The sequence below is a fragment of the Melopsittacus undulatus genome, chromosome 1 (assembly GCF_012275295.1).
Source record: "Melopsittacus undulatus isolate bMelUnd1 chromosome 1, bMelUnd1.mat.Z, whole genome shotgun sequence".
In the NCBI taxonomy this organism is placed as follows: Eukaryota; Metazoa; Chordata; class Aves; order Psittaciformes; family Psittaculidae; genus Melopsittacus; species Melopsittacus undulatus.
In genome coordinates this window covers 115,754,374-115,768,909 of record NC_047527.1, presented here as the reverse complement: position 1 = coordinate 115,768,909, position 14,536 = coordinate 115,754,374, and the positions used below count along the sequence as shown (strand labels likewise).

Here is a 14,536-nt window from a genome sequence, read left to right as displayed (position 1 = left end):
AATATGCCGAAGTAATGCAAAGTTTTGATTCTAAAAGCTGATTTGAGTTGCAGTGAAGATCATGCTGTTTGGCAAACAAAGGGAAGATGGATATCAGCTCCTGTTAGTGCCCAGACAAGATGAAGCATATAGGAAAGACAGATTTAAAGACAGTAATAAGGAGGTTTCAGTGTTGGAGTTGCAATCCCATTCAGAAAAAGTGACACTACAAACCAGTTTTCTTGCTGACTAGAGGCCTGATTATTTTTCTTTTTTAATGTATTCACCCAGCAGAAGCATCTATAAGTTTCAATAGTAGTACTACAAAGTGATTGGAGAATAATAACCTGAAGAATTCAGTAGCTTCTATTAACTATGACAGTTTCTGTTTTCTTGTGCATAGGGGAACATGACCTACTAATGTGACTATTAACTGATAGTGGTCATGCAAACTGCTTTGTAAAGTGGAGCAGGAAGATATGAGTTGTAAGTGACAATCTGCCTCTGTTAAAATTACATTTCACTTCCCTCAGTGCTTGTCCTTGGGGAGTGTTGATGGCAGCAGTGGCTCGAGCTGCAGGCTGTAGCAGAGCTCATGCCAAGCAGCCCTGTGCATCTGTACGTTTGAATATCACGAGTACAACTATTAATGTGTGTCTCACAGTATGGATATGTTTACCTTTGCAGTGAGGTTCCTTTCTATATATGTGTGCATATGCTTAACTATTTGTAGTATAATAGGAGTATGTAGAATTAGTTCTCTTGAGTTTTGATTAGTTTTTGAATTCAGCAACAATTTCCACAATCCAATTGTATACTTGGTGAAGAAATATTCCTTAAAGTTTCCTCTCTCTTCAGTTTAGTATTAGGAATGAGAAGGTCTCCTAATTTAAAATATTTGACTATGTTTTTGTTTCTTGAGGATGGGGAAGGTGGCTTAGCTTGGAATATGTATTCCTGTTAACGCAGGTTTACTGAGGAATTTATAACAATTACAGTTGCTAATAGTTGGTTATATCTCGTAACTGAATGCTACAGACCCCAGGAATCATCTTATTTCGGTTGAAGTCCTGAAAACGACGAGATGTCACAAATTGCACAGGGTGTGTGAGAGGAGCAGGGTGAGTACTTTTAGAGAAAGTGCCAACTTTGAGTCACACAGTCATTGAGATTGGCAGGGACCTCCTGAGATCATCTAATCCAGCCTCCCTCTTCCTCCCACCCTGCCAAGTTGTGCCAGCTAGAGCAGTTTGCCTGGGACCACATCTAGATGGGTTTTGACTGTCTTTGTGGATGGAGGTTCCACAACCTTTCTGGGCAACCTGTGCTGGTGTTTGGCTGCCTTCATGGTTAAAATAATTAAGGTGGAATTTACTGTGTTGCAATTGGTGCCCATTCCCTCTTGTTCTGTTATCGGGCACCTCTGAGAAGAGCCCCTTGTTCCCTCCCATCGGGTATTTTCTATGTGTGGATAAGATCTCCCTGAGACCTTCTCTGTTTCAGACTGAACAGCCCCAGGTCTCTCAGCCTCTCCTTGTGTGAAAGATGCTTCAGGCCCTTCATCTTCGTGGCCATAAATGCATGTCAGTTTGTAAGTTCTGAACAGCTTTTACTATTGTTGGGAAATCTGTGAGTTCCCACATCAGAATTTCTTATGTTTAGTGTTACTTTGCAGTCATTTTCTTACTGGGGCACTAAGTTTTTTCCTCTGAGATGTAGGGGTTCATTTTCTTGTACACTGAGATTTTGTATGCTATTATCAGTTTTGCTGAGGCTATCTACCAGGTTCAGAACCTATTGGGTGATGTGACTGCCATGTTGCTACCTTAAGAAAGAGAGTTACACTTGTTTATCAAGAGTGTGTTCCTTTGAAAGTGACTTTCTGGGTATTCCTGGAGGTCTGTGCTCCAGGCACACTCAGCATATTCAGCAGTTTTAAACTCCTCTTTGCATTTGTTAGTGATGAAGAACTTCCATTGTCTCTTGTTCGTAAGTGTATTTGTGTGAGTGTGATCAGTGGCCCTTCCTTAGCCTGTGTGTTGGTTTCATTTGGGAGTAAATCTTATATCAATTTAATATCTGAATTCTAGACAGCACCTTCCTCCTCACCTTGAAATTTGAACTGCACTCGAATGGAGTCGCTCTTTAATAAGGTGGGGAAATAATATGAGGGGATTATATTGTCTAGAGTAAATTCAAGTACTCCTTGCCATACAGGTATTTCAATACATTAATACAATAGCAAAAGAATTAATTTAGGAAGATTGCTACCTTTCTGCCCCCGAGTCAAGGAGTCAACAGGCTTTAGTTTTGCTGAATTCACCTTTTGGACATAGAGCAAAGACAGGTGATGTACTCTGGCATTTGAAACAAACAGTTTATATAGTGGGATACTAGTTATCTGTTGAAGAAACTGAATACAAGTTGTTTTCTTTCCCTTAGAAGTCAATAAGTAAAGACAACTTAATTGAGCTGAAGAGATCTGTAAGTATAGCTGCGTATGACTTTCGAGAAGCTGGTCATAGCAGACTCAATTTACTGGGAAGTGAGGTGGGATAGACCTAGACAAAGGATGTTGGAATCCTCAAAAGCTTTTGATAGGTACACTATCTCCATCCAGCTATAATCTTTGTCTGCATGCTTGCCAATTATATCCACAAACTCTAACCCTCAGTGGACTTCTCTTTTATTATGTTGTCTTTCCTTGAATCAATGTCAAGCTTTAGCGTATACAAAATGTTGCATAGTTTAACTTTAGATACCAAACTGAAGAAGATTTGAACAAATGGGAGAGGAGAAACATCATAAATGGTATGTAGCGCAGATAAATAAGCTGTGCTTATTTATTTCCATGATTTCAGAGGTAAGAGACACCCAATGCAATGGTTAGGCAGCAATTTAAAATGTAAGACAGATTTTTCCTTTTTTTATTTTTTTTTAAATTCTTCTGTACACCATTTAATTGTGGAAAGAATTGACAGATGTTTTGGGTGGTGAAAGGATAAACAGTTCAAGAAGCTGTTAGATTTGCAGAGGGTATACCTATTTAGGGAAGCCTGTATCCTAAGGAGTTAGTCTTAGCTGATAGTCAGACTTCAGAAGGTGTTATAATAGAAATACTCTTTTAAACTTTCTGGTTCTTGTAAGCCTTTCCCTGTAGTTTCCTGCTATCAGAGAAAAGATGTGGGCTAATTGAATATTTAGCTTGGTTTGTTATGACTATCCTTAAGTTTCACATAACTTGGCAGTTCCAGGGCAGTTACACCACTGATTCTTTCATTGCTGTCTCCCTCCAATTCTATTGGGGTTTTAGCTCTGTGCCACAGAAAGGAATCTTTTATCTGTGTTTTGCCTTTAATTAACTGGCTGAGGTTCCCATTTCTCTCCCAAGAGCCATGTGTGACCATATTTGGAGAAGAACTTGCTTAATAGTTTCGAAACCTGTTTTTACATACAATCCTCATCTTTTATTTCTATGAGGAATTGCTTCCGGGTGCAGTATTTATCATTCAGGTTTGCATGCAGTTGAGAATGTACCTCATTAGTTGCATGTATCTATCTGCAAGTCTAATGGAGGTTTGGTGTGATCACCAGCACTGCTTGTTAGAATGGAGATCTTTCAGAGACATGTTTCTGTAATATCATTCAGGGTCGCTAGAAAGGATATTATTTATAATCTTCTTTTAACTTTTCCTCTTCCCCCCCCCCCCAGTTTCTGGCATGATGTGCTCAGAGTAGCTGCTGTTAGTGCTAAATGTGACAGAAAGCTGAGCAGGCAATCTGGAACTCATGTTCAGTGCTCCAAGATACCTTGTGACTGTATGAAATGTGTGTCAAGCATCCAAGCTGTGTCTGGTTACTTTCAGTGCTTTCTAACATGGATGAATTTCTACCCCTATTCTGGGATCTTGCAATACCAGAGAGACAAACTGTGTGATACAAGAGTCTCAGACTCCATCACTTTCACACAACATGTCTTTCATGTATGTGATCAGTCAGTTTATTAGAAGTGACATTACAGATGTCAGGCTTTCAGCAAAGCTTTCTTTTAACTGTGCCTAAGAATATTGCTTGTCAAACATTACTTCATGTTTGCTTTTAAAAGCTATGTTCATCATCAAACATAGTTGAATTATAATGAGAAATTAAAAAGATGGCAGGAAGCATAAATCTCAGGGGAATGATGAAAGAAAAAACCTTTTAATGTCAGTATCTTATAAAAATGAGTAAGGAAACAAGCATGATGATGGTTTGTAAGCCTGATGCTAGACATCATGCTAGGAGTCACTGTCAAGTCTCATGCACAGACCCTCTACATCCAGAGCTTACAAAAAATACTGATGCCAAGAGGGACTGCAATGTATTGAAAATGTGTCTGAATACCTGTACACTTTTGTTCTTCATGTCAAATATCGTGGCACAGCCTTGACAGGAAAAGCACATACAGTTTTTCATTGCACGTGTTGCATTTCTTGTTCTGCAGCAAATGGAAAAGGTGGCAAAAATAACTCAATTGGAAAAATGTGTGCATACCTGAGAAGGCTGAGAAATGCTGTTCTCAGACAGTAGTAAACTGGAGGTCAGGTGGGCTTCTGTGTGCCTCTGAACTGGGATGGTGCATTGCAAATCAGGAAGCAGCATAACTGGCTGGAGGGTCTGCTTGCTTCTATGATTCTGATGACCTTTGATTCTGAAACACCAGCAACATTTTAAAGAATTGATAAATAGCTGTTATTGATATTTTCTGGTCATCCTGTGTTGAGGTTTCTTTGAGCATTTGTTGTGGTTTAAACCAAGCCGCACAACTCGTTCACTCACTCCTCCTCTTTGTCCCCCAACTCCTGGAGAGTTGGGGAGGAGAATCCAGTTTAATAACTAAAGTATAACATAAATCACTATTGCTACCACCAATAATAATGATAAAGGAAATAACAAGTGAGGAGAATACAACACCTCAGCAGCCGCCAACCCATAACTCACCCCACTCTGCCCGACCGAGCACCAACCGATACCTTCTCCACCTCCCCCAGAGCTCCAGCCCTTCCGGGTAACTCTCGATTGCATCCTGGGTATGACGTGCTATGGTATGGAATACCTCTTTGGCTAGCCTGGGTCAGGTGTCCTGTCTCTCCTTCCTCCTGGCCTCCCCTCCTCCCTGACAGAGCACGAGCTCAGAAAAGTCCTTGGACAAACCAAACATTTGAGCAGTAACTCAAAACATACTTGCTATCAGCAACTGTTCTCAGCCGGAAAGTCAAAACACAGCACTGCACCAGCTACCAAGAAGGAGAAAAATGACTGCTACTGCTCAAACCAGGACAGCATTTGAGAAATTAAGTCTTTGTAGTGACAGTATATGAAGAGGGGGAGAAAACCTTAAAATTCAGTTTAGTATAGAAACAGAAATAAAGAAATGCCATTGTTATAACAACATTGTTATATCACGGTGTTGTATGGCAAAATGAGGCTGTTTGAATTCCTTAATTGAATTTTTCATACCTATCATGTTTGGATTCTTTCCAAACATGAGCTTAGCTTGGCTTCCTGCATGCTGGAAGATTAAAACATGGCAACATTGGATTTATTTCTTTTGTCATTCTTGAGGTATTGTGAACAGATTGATTTTTATTTACTTTTGCAACCCTCCTCCCATTTTGAGTTGTTTATGAGGGCAATGTGCATCTCTAAATACTACTGCTTATATGTGGTAAAGCCTTTCAAATATGTTGCTGAAGTGGTTAGCCATTTAGCAGGGAGGTACCCTGTTATGTTCATATACATGTAGTCCTGTCTGTCCTTAGTTGCTCTGCTTTTCTCACTGTGGTGTTTGAGAAGTGTCTTGCGAGTTCTCAGGTTTTTGTCTGGAGTTTACAACTGCACAGGATAGACTGTTCAGTAAGTCATTATTGGCCCATTTCTCGAGGTGGTAATTACTGAGTAATGCTGTTCCCTCTTTGAGATGTATAAAATTGGATACAAATAAGACACAGGTTTTATATCCTGCCTGCCTACATTTTATAAAAGTACTGTGAGCTGTGAATAGGGATGACTGAAACACAGCCAGGAAAACTTTATTTGATATTTGGATGAATGCCATAAATAGAATTCAGCTAACACTTGCCTTTGTCAGTTGCTGAAACTCAACTTTAAAAGGATTATTTCACAACCCAACCCTGCTGTGCAGAATCCTGAATATCGAGATTAACAGCTTTCCTGTAGGTTAGTGGAATAGAGCAGTAACTGATTTTTGTTCAGGTATGAATTGCTTTCAACATTTCTTTTTTACTACCAGCATTTTTTGTGCTAATACTTGTGATTAAAAAAAAAAAAAAACAAAAACAAAACCAAGAAACAACTATTAGCTTTCATTTTTTTTATTTTTAATTACAAGAAATGATATTACAGTTGTGATAAAATTTTAATGACTTTGTTTAATAGTGTATTACTTGTCATCTTATAAAACAGGAATAGCTGTCTTTCAGCAAGCTATTCTCAGTAACGTACTGTTATGTGCATTTCAGTGCTGGAGCAGCAGCATTCGCAGGTAAGATCTGAATTTTTCAGTGTCCTGTGCTACATCATCAACACGGAGTGCTCAGGTCCTCTGCTGATTCCTCACAGTGGAGTTAATACCAACATAAACTTTTTAAGCATAAAATTTTCAACTGCAGGTAAAACCATGGCATCTGCCTCTGCCTGTCCCTATGTGCTCATGAATTGTGTTGATTTGGGGTTTGCTGCTTTTGTCTGAAGCCAGAGGGAACTAGCAGGAAGATTTTGTTTGGCTGTGTAAAACATCCTTGTATACACTTCCATTTCTTTGGAAGCCTGCTGCTCTTGCTGCAGCAGCAGTATAATTCTGCCAGTCCTGACAATAACAGGAGCACTGGCGGGAAGCCTTTTGCTTCCAGGCTTTTACTGCTTTACATATACATATACTCTGAATATAGCACGACAGATAAAGAGGGAGGGAATGGTAGTCTGCAGTTTGTTTCCACTGTCCTGTCTTTAGAGGTGCTGCTGAAATGAAAGCACCACTACAGTGCCAGGAAGTATTCCAAGTGTCTTCTGACATACCTTCATTTGATAGCTGTGTGAAAAATAGTGGTCCAGGTAACGTTGTGGAATTTATTCAGAACATGTTAATATCCACAGGAACAGAAGAAAGTAGTCTTTATATATTTTAGGTTACACTGTCAATTTGACCTGAGTCCAATGTCTAATCAAATTATTCTGAGACATAGTCGAAGACATGAAATAAAAACTTTGATTTAGTAAGTGTTACCTAGTGGATTGAGCACTGGGTAAGAGGAATTTGACTGTCCCCTGCTGCTGACTGGAGAGCTTTGTGAGTTATGTTCTTCCTATGACTCAGTTTCTGCATTTGCAAAAGTAGGAGTGATCCATCTGACAGCTTTGTGAAGTGTTTTAAGGTGTCTGCCACAAGCTTATGGTGTCCTGTTCTTTTGCTCAACTTCACTAAGTGAAGCTTTTTCTTTGGCTTTTGCCATGCAGTTACGCAACAAGTATTCTTATGATATAGTGGGACTTGGCAGTGTTAGGTTTGCAATATGAATTAATAATAGTTTTATAGCTTATCTGATTGCTGAAAACAGTTATTTTCTTGATTAGATTTCTGATTTCAAGGCACCATAGCTACATACACACGTTCTTTTGCACAAAAGCTACATACACACCGCTTTTATGAGTGTGTATGTGATTTGCTCATTTTCCTGGGGTGTTAGACCCCTTGGTTTACACCTGAAATGATGTCAAGGGTGAAGAGGTGTTTAAGGAACAGCATTTGGATGCTTTCATATATCCAAAAACAGAAGCTTTTCTGCTTTACTCTTCCATTTGGAGGAATTAATTTCAAGTGGAAAGTATGTTAAGAGCTACTTTTGTTTATAGAATCATGCATCATTGCTGAAGAGACTTGGAAGAATTTCAGCTTGTGCTTTTACATTAAATGGATGATTCCTGGTATTCCTATTCCTCTGCCTTTGCTCCATTGCACCTCTGTTTCTGCATTTCATAATCACATTGCCTCTGTTTGTCCCAGGAAAAGTCCTCAAGCCTTCCTCCAGGGGTAACTCAGAGTGTGCTCTGCATTTTGTTCTGTGGCTGCAGACATCACCTCAGCTTGGCCCATGCATGGGAGGGGAAACAGGCTCTTCCCAATTTAAGTTGTGCTATGCAGTTCAATTACTTAAATTTTGTACAGGTTAATGTGACACAACTCTCCCCTGAGCAGAGCCTCCTTCTCTCAGGGCAGCTCTCAAACCTCCTGTATGTGCAGTGGCAGGTTCTTTCATCATTTGCCCCTTGTGTGTGTTCCTGTGCTTGAGGGAACAGGAAGCAAAGAGGGGATAGTGCACATAAAATTTTTGGTTTATTTTCTTTTCCCTTGCCTGTTGTGGTGGTGAGGAATATTCTGCAGGTCTGGCATATTGAAACAGAAGTCTGTAGCAGGCTCAGACTTCACTCCTGTTCCAGTGCTGGAAAAACAGGCTCAGAGGTGATGGCTGGGATGCTTAGGGGCCTGCCACCTTGTGGGGATCTGCCAGTTGCCATGGTCAAACCCTTGCACCTTCCAGAGCTTTGTGTGATGCATGGCATGCTCCCTTCTGGGATTCTTAATCTAAGTTTTAAAAGAATCATGTGAACTAATGGGGGAGGAGAGCGAAAAGTAGAGCTTCAAAATACAGAATTTCACCCAGTTTCATGTGAGGCTTATAATATATAGTCTTGAAGCTCCAGCTCAAGGAGCCATGTCGTGGAAATACCTTCAAAATATGAACTGTGTATTCAGTGAATGTCCCAGGCTGTTAGAACATGAAAAGGATCTAAGATGACACTTTAAGAAACAGTAGTCTTCCAGATCAAGCTCCTTTTTCTGTAGATAAAGAGATAATTTATGCCTTTTTAATATTTGGGATTTGTAGTGATCAGTGTTCCTCAATAAAAGAATGTATGAGCAGCATCAGCTAACAATGCAGGTCTTTGCCACCTGTAGTTTTACTTTAGATGTTATGGGTGTTGTCATTTTATCAACCTGGGATTAAATTAAATCCATGAGCTAGTTAAAAAAATTACTCACCAAAACAAAGAAAAAACCAAAAAAGCCCAACCAAAACTCCTGCAAAAACCCAAACCACCCCCACAAAAAAAAAATCCCAACAAAACCCCACAGACAAAACAAACAAAAAATCCCTAACAAAAAACCTAGAATAACTGCAGACTGAAGATAGGCTTGGCAGTGCACCAGTTTCTTATCTTACAGTACTGGGGGAAGCTGAGCTTTCCCAAAGTTGAATCTTTACATGGTATTGAGTTCCTCTGAACAATTATTAGGGATGTGAATCAAGTGCGTTGCTCAGCATTTTGCACAAGGACTCATCAGAAGAATAATTCTCAAACCCAGTAGAACTGTTGGAGAGGAAAAGAGGGGACGGACGTGTGGGTGGGTTTTGATTTCAGTTTTTATTTCCTTTTGTTATGCAGGTTGCCTTGTTTAAAATGAGCCTCTTTTGAAGAAGCCCCTGAATCAGACTGATAAGTGTTGGTGGCTGGGTTTGTAATCCTTCACTCCACTATTTCATTCTTACATTTATCTTTTTTTCTTTAATTTCGGAGGCATTGTCTCTGCAAAGACAGGAGTCCATGATAGTTTATAAACAGAATATACATATACTTCTAAATTTGTGTGTGCGTATATATTAGAAAGAGCTACATGAGTACATATTTAATCTTGTGTTGTAATAGAAATATATGGATACTTAATCTGCAGATTTTCTTTTGAATTAACAGTCCTATTCGTTCAAAGAATGTAGCTATCAAATGCAATGAACAAATATTCTGAAGGTGCAGAAACATTGTTTTTGGGTTTTATGTATAATTTTTAGGAACTAGGTTAAGTGTAGCGAGACTCTGTGAAAGAATTAACCCTTCCCTCCTTGGTCCTAAATTAATTCCCTCGTATGGCTAGACAGGCCTGCTGCCTGCAACACCTTCCCAGCCAACAGTTAACTGTTTGTTCCTTCTTGTGGACAGTGAGAGAGCTTAGTGAGGTCATTTGGGGAGCAAGTCAAGATCCCTCAAGTCAGTTTGTGGGAAGCTGCTTGAGCTCCTGCCACTGGAGGTTGAAAGGTACCATGTCAGTCCCCCTGCCAGAGAGTAAATAGGTGTTTCAGTTCATGTAATGCATAACTTCTCTGCTTTAAAGTTGAAACTGAGTTCATGTTTATTCCTTTGAATGTTTTATATTTAGAAATGAAGAGTGATTATCTGTAGTGGCACACCAAATAAAACGCTATTTTTCCTCTTCAGAAGCACTTTTCCTCTGGAGTATTCAGCAGCAGTGGCATAAGGCAGTTTCTGTGTTCAGAGAGTATGATTTCTTTCCTGGCCTGGCTTTTTCACTGAACTTTTATCTTGCTAAAAAGAATATTTTACGATTAAGAACACTTGGTCACATCTGGTACTTCTCAAATACAGTTGCTTTTCCAAGAATAGCATGCAAACATGAAATCAGAATTGCAAGCAGATGTTTGCTAATATGGCCATAGATAACCTTTCAGCTTCATGCTTAATTTTCATGAATAACCATCTGTGAAGAATGCAGATTAATAGAGAACAGAGATAATTTCTGTCAGTGTTAATATGTTAAGTTTACCACGTTGCAGATGTTGTACTTATTACTTTAAAATAGTATTATTTATTGTATGAAGTTGTCAGCTGCTGTTTTCAGAGGAATGACCTTTTGTTACTGCTTTTTTACAACCTGGAAATGCTTGGTTTTTAGTTTAAGAAACACAAGATAACTGCCTGGGTCAGCAAGGTTGCTAATTATGGGTGAATTCTTCCACCCATTTATATATTATTTGTCAGAGTGCTGCAGAATGCAGGGAATTTCTGGCTTTTTGTTTGTCTCTGCATTTTCAGTGAGCTTGGTGTGGCTTTTGCAGCAGGACTGGTAAAAGTAGAATATTGGTTCCATTGACTGCTGGCTTTGAAGAAGCACATTTAAAGCTTATTTAAAAAACATATCTGTTCTTAAGGCAGGCTGGAATCCTGCCTTTTAAATTATATTTAGTTTTGGATAGTTCAGCTTACAGATGTAGCTGGCAGTAGTTTTCCTTCACTGAAAGGTCTGCCTGTCATTGCTGGGGTAAGAGACAAAGGCGTAAGTTGTACTGCCCACTGTCTGTGCCCTTCTGGAATGGTCCTTGTCACAGTGGGACTGTAGTTGGTGGCAAAATGTAGTCAGATGCTGTCATAGTGAAGGCATTAACTGGGACAATGTCAGAAGTGTCCCTTAAGCAGAAGGAGCTGTGGTGTCTGGATGCTCTAAGCATGAGACAACTGCCATCTGCTTTCTGCTGAGGTACTCAGTGTGTTGTGTCTTTAGTGCAGCTCTTGGTGGTGTTTTGGGAGTTCAGGATGGCAGTAACTACTTGTGCATCTGAAAAATAAGTGTTGGCAGAGGGAAGTTTGGAAAGATGCAAACTACTAAATCTGCTTGCCTAAAGGGTGCACTTTCTAAGGGAGAGGTGTGAAGTACATTGCTGCGGTGCAGGCTGGGCTGTGCCACTGGCTGCACCCTGCAAGCATCCTCCCCTGGCTCCAGAGAGCTGTGCTTGCTTATGCACAGCTTAGCAGGACCAGTCAGTAATTAGGCAGGGGGAGAAAGGAGCAATGCGTTAAGTGCCAAAACAGGTTCATGTGAGAAAACGAAAAAACCCACAGAAGGTGTATTTTTTTGGGGGGGAGGGGGGCGGGTTAAAGTTTAGGAACTCTGGAACATCTCACTGGATGAGAATATTGACATTCCTCAGAAACAGAGATGGACAATCAAGGGAAACTACATCTCAGCGTCCAAATTTTTATGTAAAAGAACTGTTTTGGAAAAATATCACAGAGCTGAGAATTCATTAGAGCATTGCTTGCGTTATAGTTGAAATACCTTCAAAGAGACACTAACAATTAAAATAAGTTCAGAAGCAGAAGAGCTTTGCAGGCATTAGGGAAGGGATGGGTAGAGGCTTGTGTGTTAACAAAATATCCCCAGCTAGTATATTATTTTACATCCCCTGTTCTCTAGTTATCTCCCTTGGTAATTTACAAATGGAAAATAAAATTTACAATTATAACTGATTAGATATTATGAGTTCTCAACAAAGCATGTTTGTGTTCTGTATACAGTTATTACAGAGCTGCTGGGCACAACTTGGTAGTTGAATTTGAGTTATCTTTTGTGTTCAAGCAATTTAGCCTCTTCTGGTTTTGTATGAAGAATGAACTGTGTTGTCCTGAAACTACAGCAATCTTTGGATAAAAGATATTTTATACGATTTTTTTTTTAACCAGTAATTATTTTCCAACTTGATGGTGAAAATAAAGCTGATTTAATCAAGTATATCCTATACAAAAGATTTTGACTATGCCAGTTGTGGTTGTGTAGACTGCAGTCAGATTTAAATAGGCAGTGTTGCCATTCTCAATTCAGAAAACATAAACCCAGCAAACCTCTCTGGCTCCTCTTCCTTCTCCTGGCTCACTTACCTGTACGTGTTCAAGTACATCAACCCTTTTAATCCTAAATGTGTATCTGTTGTTCTTATTAATGGATTCTGTGGGTTTATTCTGAAAAATGCCTCTTGTGCATCTGCATGTGGCTGATGGAGACAATATCAAAGCATCTTTCCAGTGCCATGCTCTTTTGCTGGCAAACTGGAACAAGGAGAGGCAGAGGCACTTGGATTCTGCCATCTGCTTTTTGGGTAGCTTGAGACTCACGCAGCTAAAAGTTTTCAGTTGTGGCCAGTGATTCCTTGCTGTCCAGCAGTGTTCTTAACACTGCTTTTTGTTTTGGAGTTTTGAGAGAACATAGGCTGTGATTATCAACCTGCAAGACTTTGTGAATATGGACTCTTGGCCTTAGGTTTGGGAAATGTCACTTAAACTACTGTCAGATGCAAGTTAAAGGGCAAATTGCTTAATTATATCTCAGCCTTCCAGTAGATTCACAGGTTGTTTGGTGTAATTTTGATAATGCTCATTATTTCAATGACCTTGAACCCATATCTCATTAATAGAGTTGTTAATCTTCAAACTCACACTGTTATTCTTGAATGACTGGAAATAATGTTAGTGTTTTTTTAGCTTTCTTGCTTCTAGAGATCAGGTTTTATTCATAATATCTAAAAGTAATTTACAAATGGATGAAGCTTGCAAATAGGTATTGGTGAAATAAAGTTGAAAGTATTCCAAATGCTGGGAGCTCACATTTTTTTTTCAGGAATATGGCAACTCTGCCATGTGATGAAGTGCTGAAGGGCAGCTGATATTTTAAAAGTCAGATCATCAGGTTGCTAACAGCTGCTGCAGGGCATCACTACTGGGCTAAAAATGTTTGGGTTTGAGATCATTGCATTATTTTCTGGTGTATAGCTGTTAAATTGCTCATACTTCCAGCTTTAATTGCATTCTAACAAACAATGTTTTGGTTAGTCAACCTCGATGATGTGTTGCTTGCAGGGTTTTCAGCTGTGGCAATGCTGCAGATGTCTGTGGGAGGCTGTCAGTGCTGCTTTTGAAAGGGGCTTTGGCACATCCACTCTTGACTTGCATCTCTCCTATTTTAGGTTTCCTGAAGCCGCAGCTTGCCGGCAGCTGCCGTGCTGTGATGCCCCGGCATGCCCCATGGCAGAGGTACCCGGCCGCCCCGCTGGAGTGTGGCGCTCCCCTGTAGGGAGCTGGGTAAGTGAAACCTTGTCTTCAGTGTGTAAAACACTGCCTGCCCACATTGCTCCTGTGTTTAGACACAGTGGTAGCTGTGAAAAACCCAGTGACATGGGATGCTGCCATCAGCCCCTTCTTGCATGCCTTATCATGCTCTCCTGGCTTTGTGTATGTTGGAAGAAGGTCTGCTGGGTGGTGATGGTTGTATGGGTATTTTTTTCTGATGTGCTTGGAAGACAGTTTCCTCAGGAGGGGTCGTTATGTGTTGGATGGGTGGGGAGGATAGAGAGGCAGAGTTAGTAGTTCTTAGAGATGATCACTAAGATACAAGTTGTCTCTTTATTATCCCTTTTTTATACAAAAGGTGACCATTGGTGCGGGTAAGATAGGTTATAGAAGGTGCATCTGAAACATCTTCTTGCTCCCCTCTTTTAAAAATAACAAGTTTCTGGGAAGATATTGGTTGGGTTTTTTTCTGCCATGAATAGTGTTAATTTCCTTCACACACTATAAACTCCATAACATCTTCCCTATGTTGCTAAAATTTGTTAGGTGATGTTGCCCGTTACAGAATAATTACTATATATGTGGTACACCAGTTGAATTATTTCCCTCTTGCAAAACTGAGGCGTGGTGGATAGCTAGGACTTCCTCTATGATTCTCTAAGGAAGGCATTTGGCTGTGTTCAGTGCCTATATTGGAATTGGGCTGTTCTTTGATTATATCTATGTATAGATCAGTATGTCTGCTAGGGAGTCTTGTTGAGCAAATGCCACTTATGACTATCTTCAGGAATAAATCTAGATATTTGTG

General features: G+C 39.9%; 1 protein-coding gene across 1 annotated transcript in view; it reads left to right on the top strand.

Moving 5' to 3' along the window:
- KIAA1217 (KIAA1217 ortholog) overlaps positions 1 to 14,536 on the top strand; it is a 379,558-nt gene that overhangs the window by 14,407 nt on the left and 350,615 nt on the right. Inside the window, exon 2 of the mRNA XM_034064748.1 lies at positions 13,626 to 13,740. Coding sequence (XP_033920639.1) covers positions 13,677 to 13,740 — 64 coding nt within the window. The 5' untranslated portion in view covers positions 13,626 to 13,676. The remainder of the gene's footprint in view (positions 1 to 13,625; positions 13,741 to 14,536) is intronic.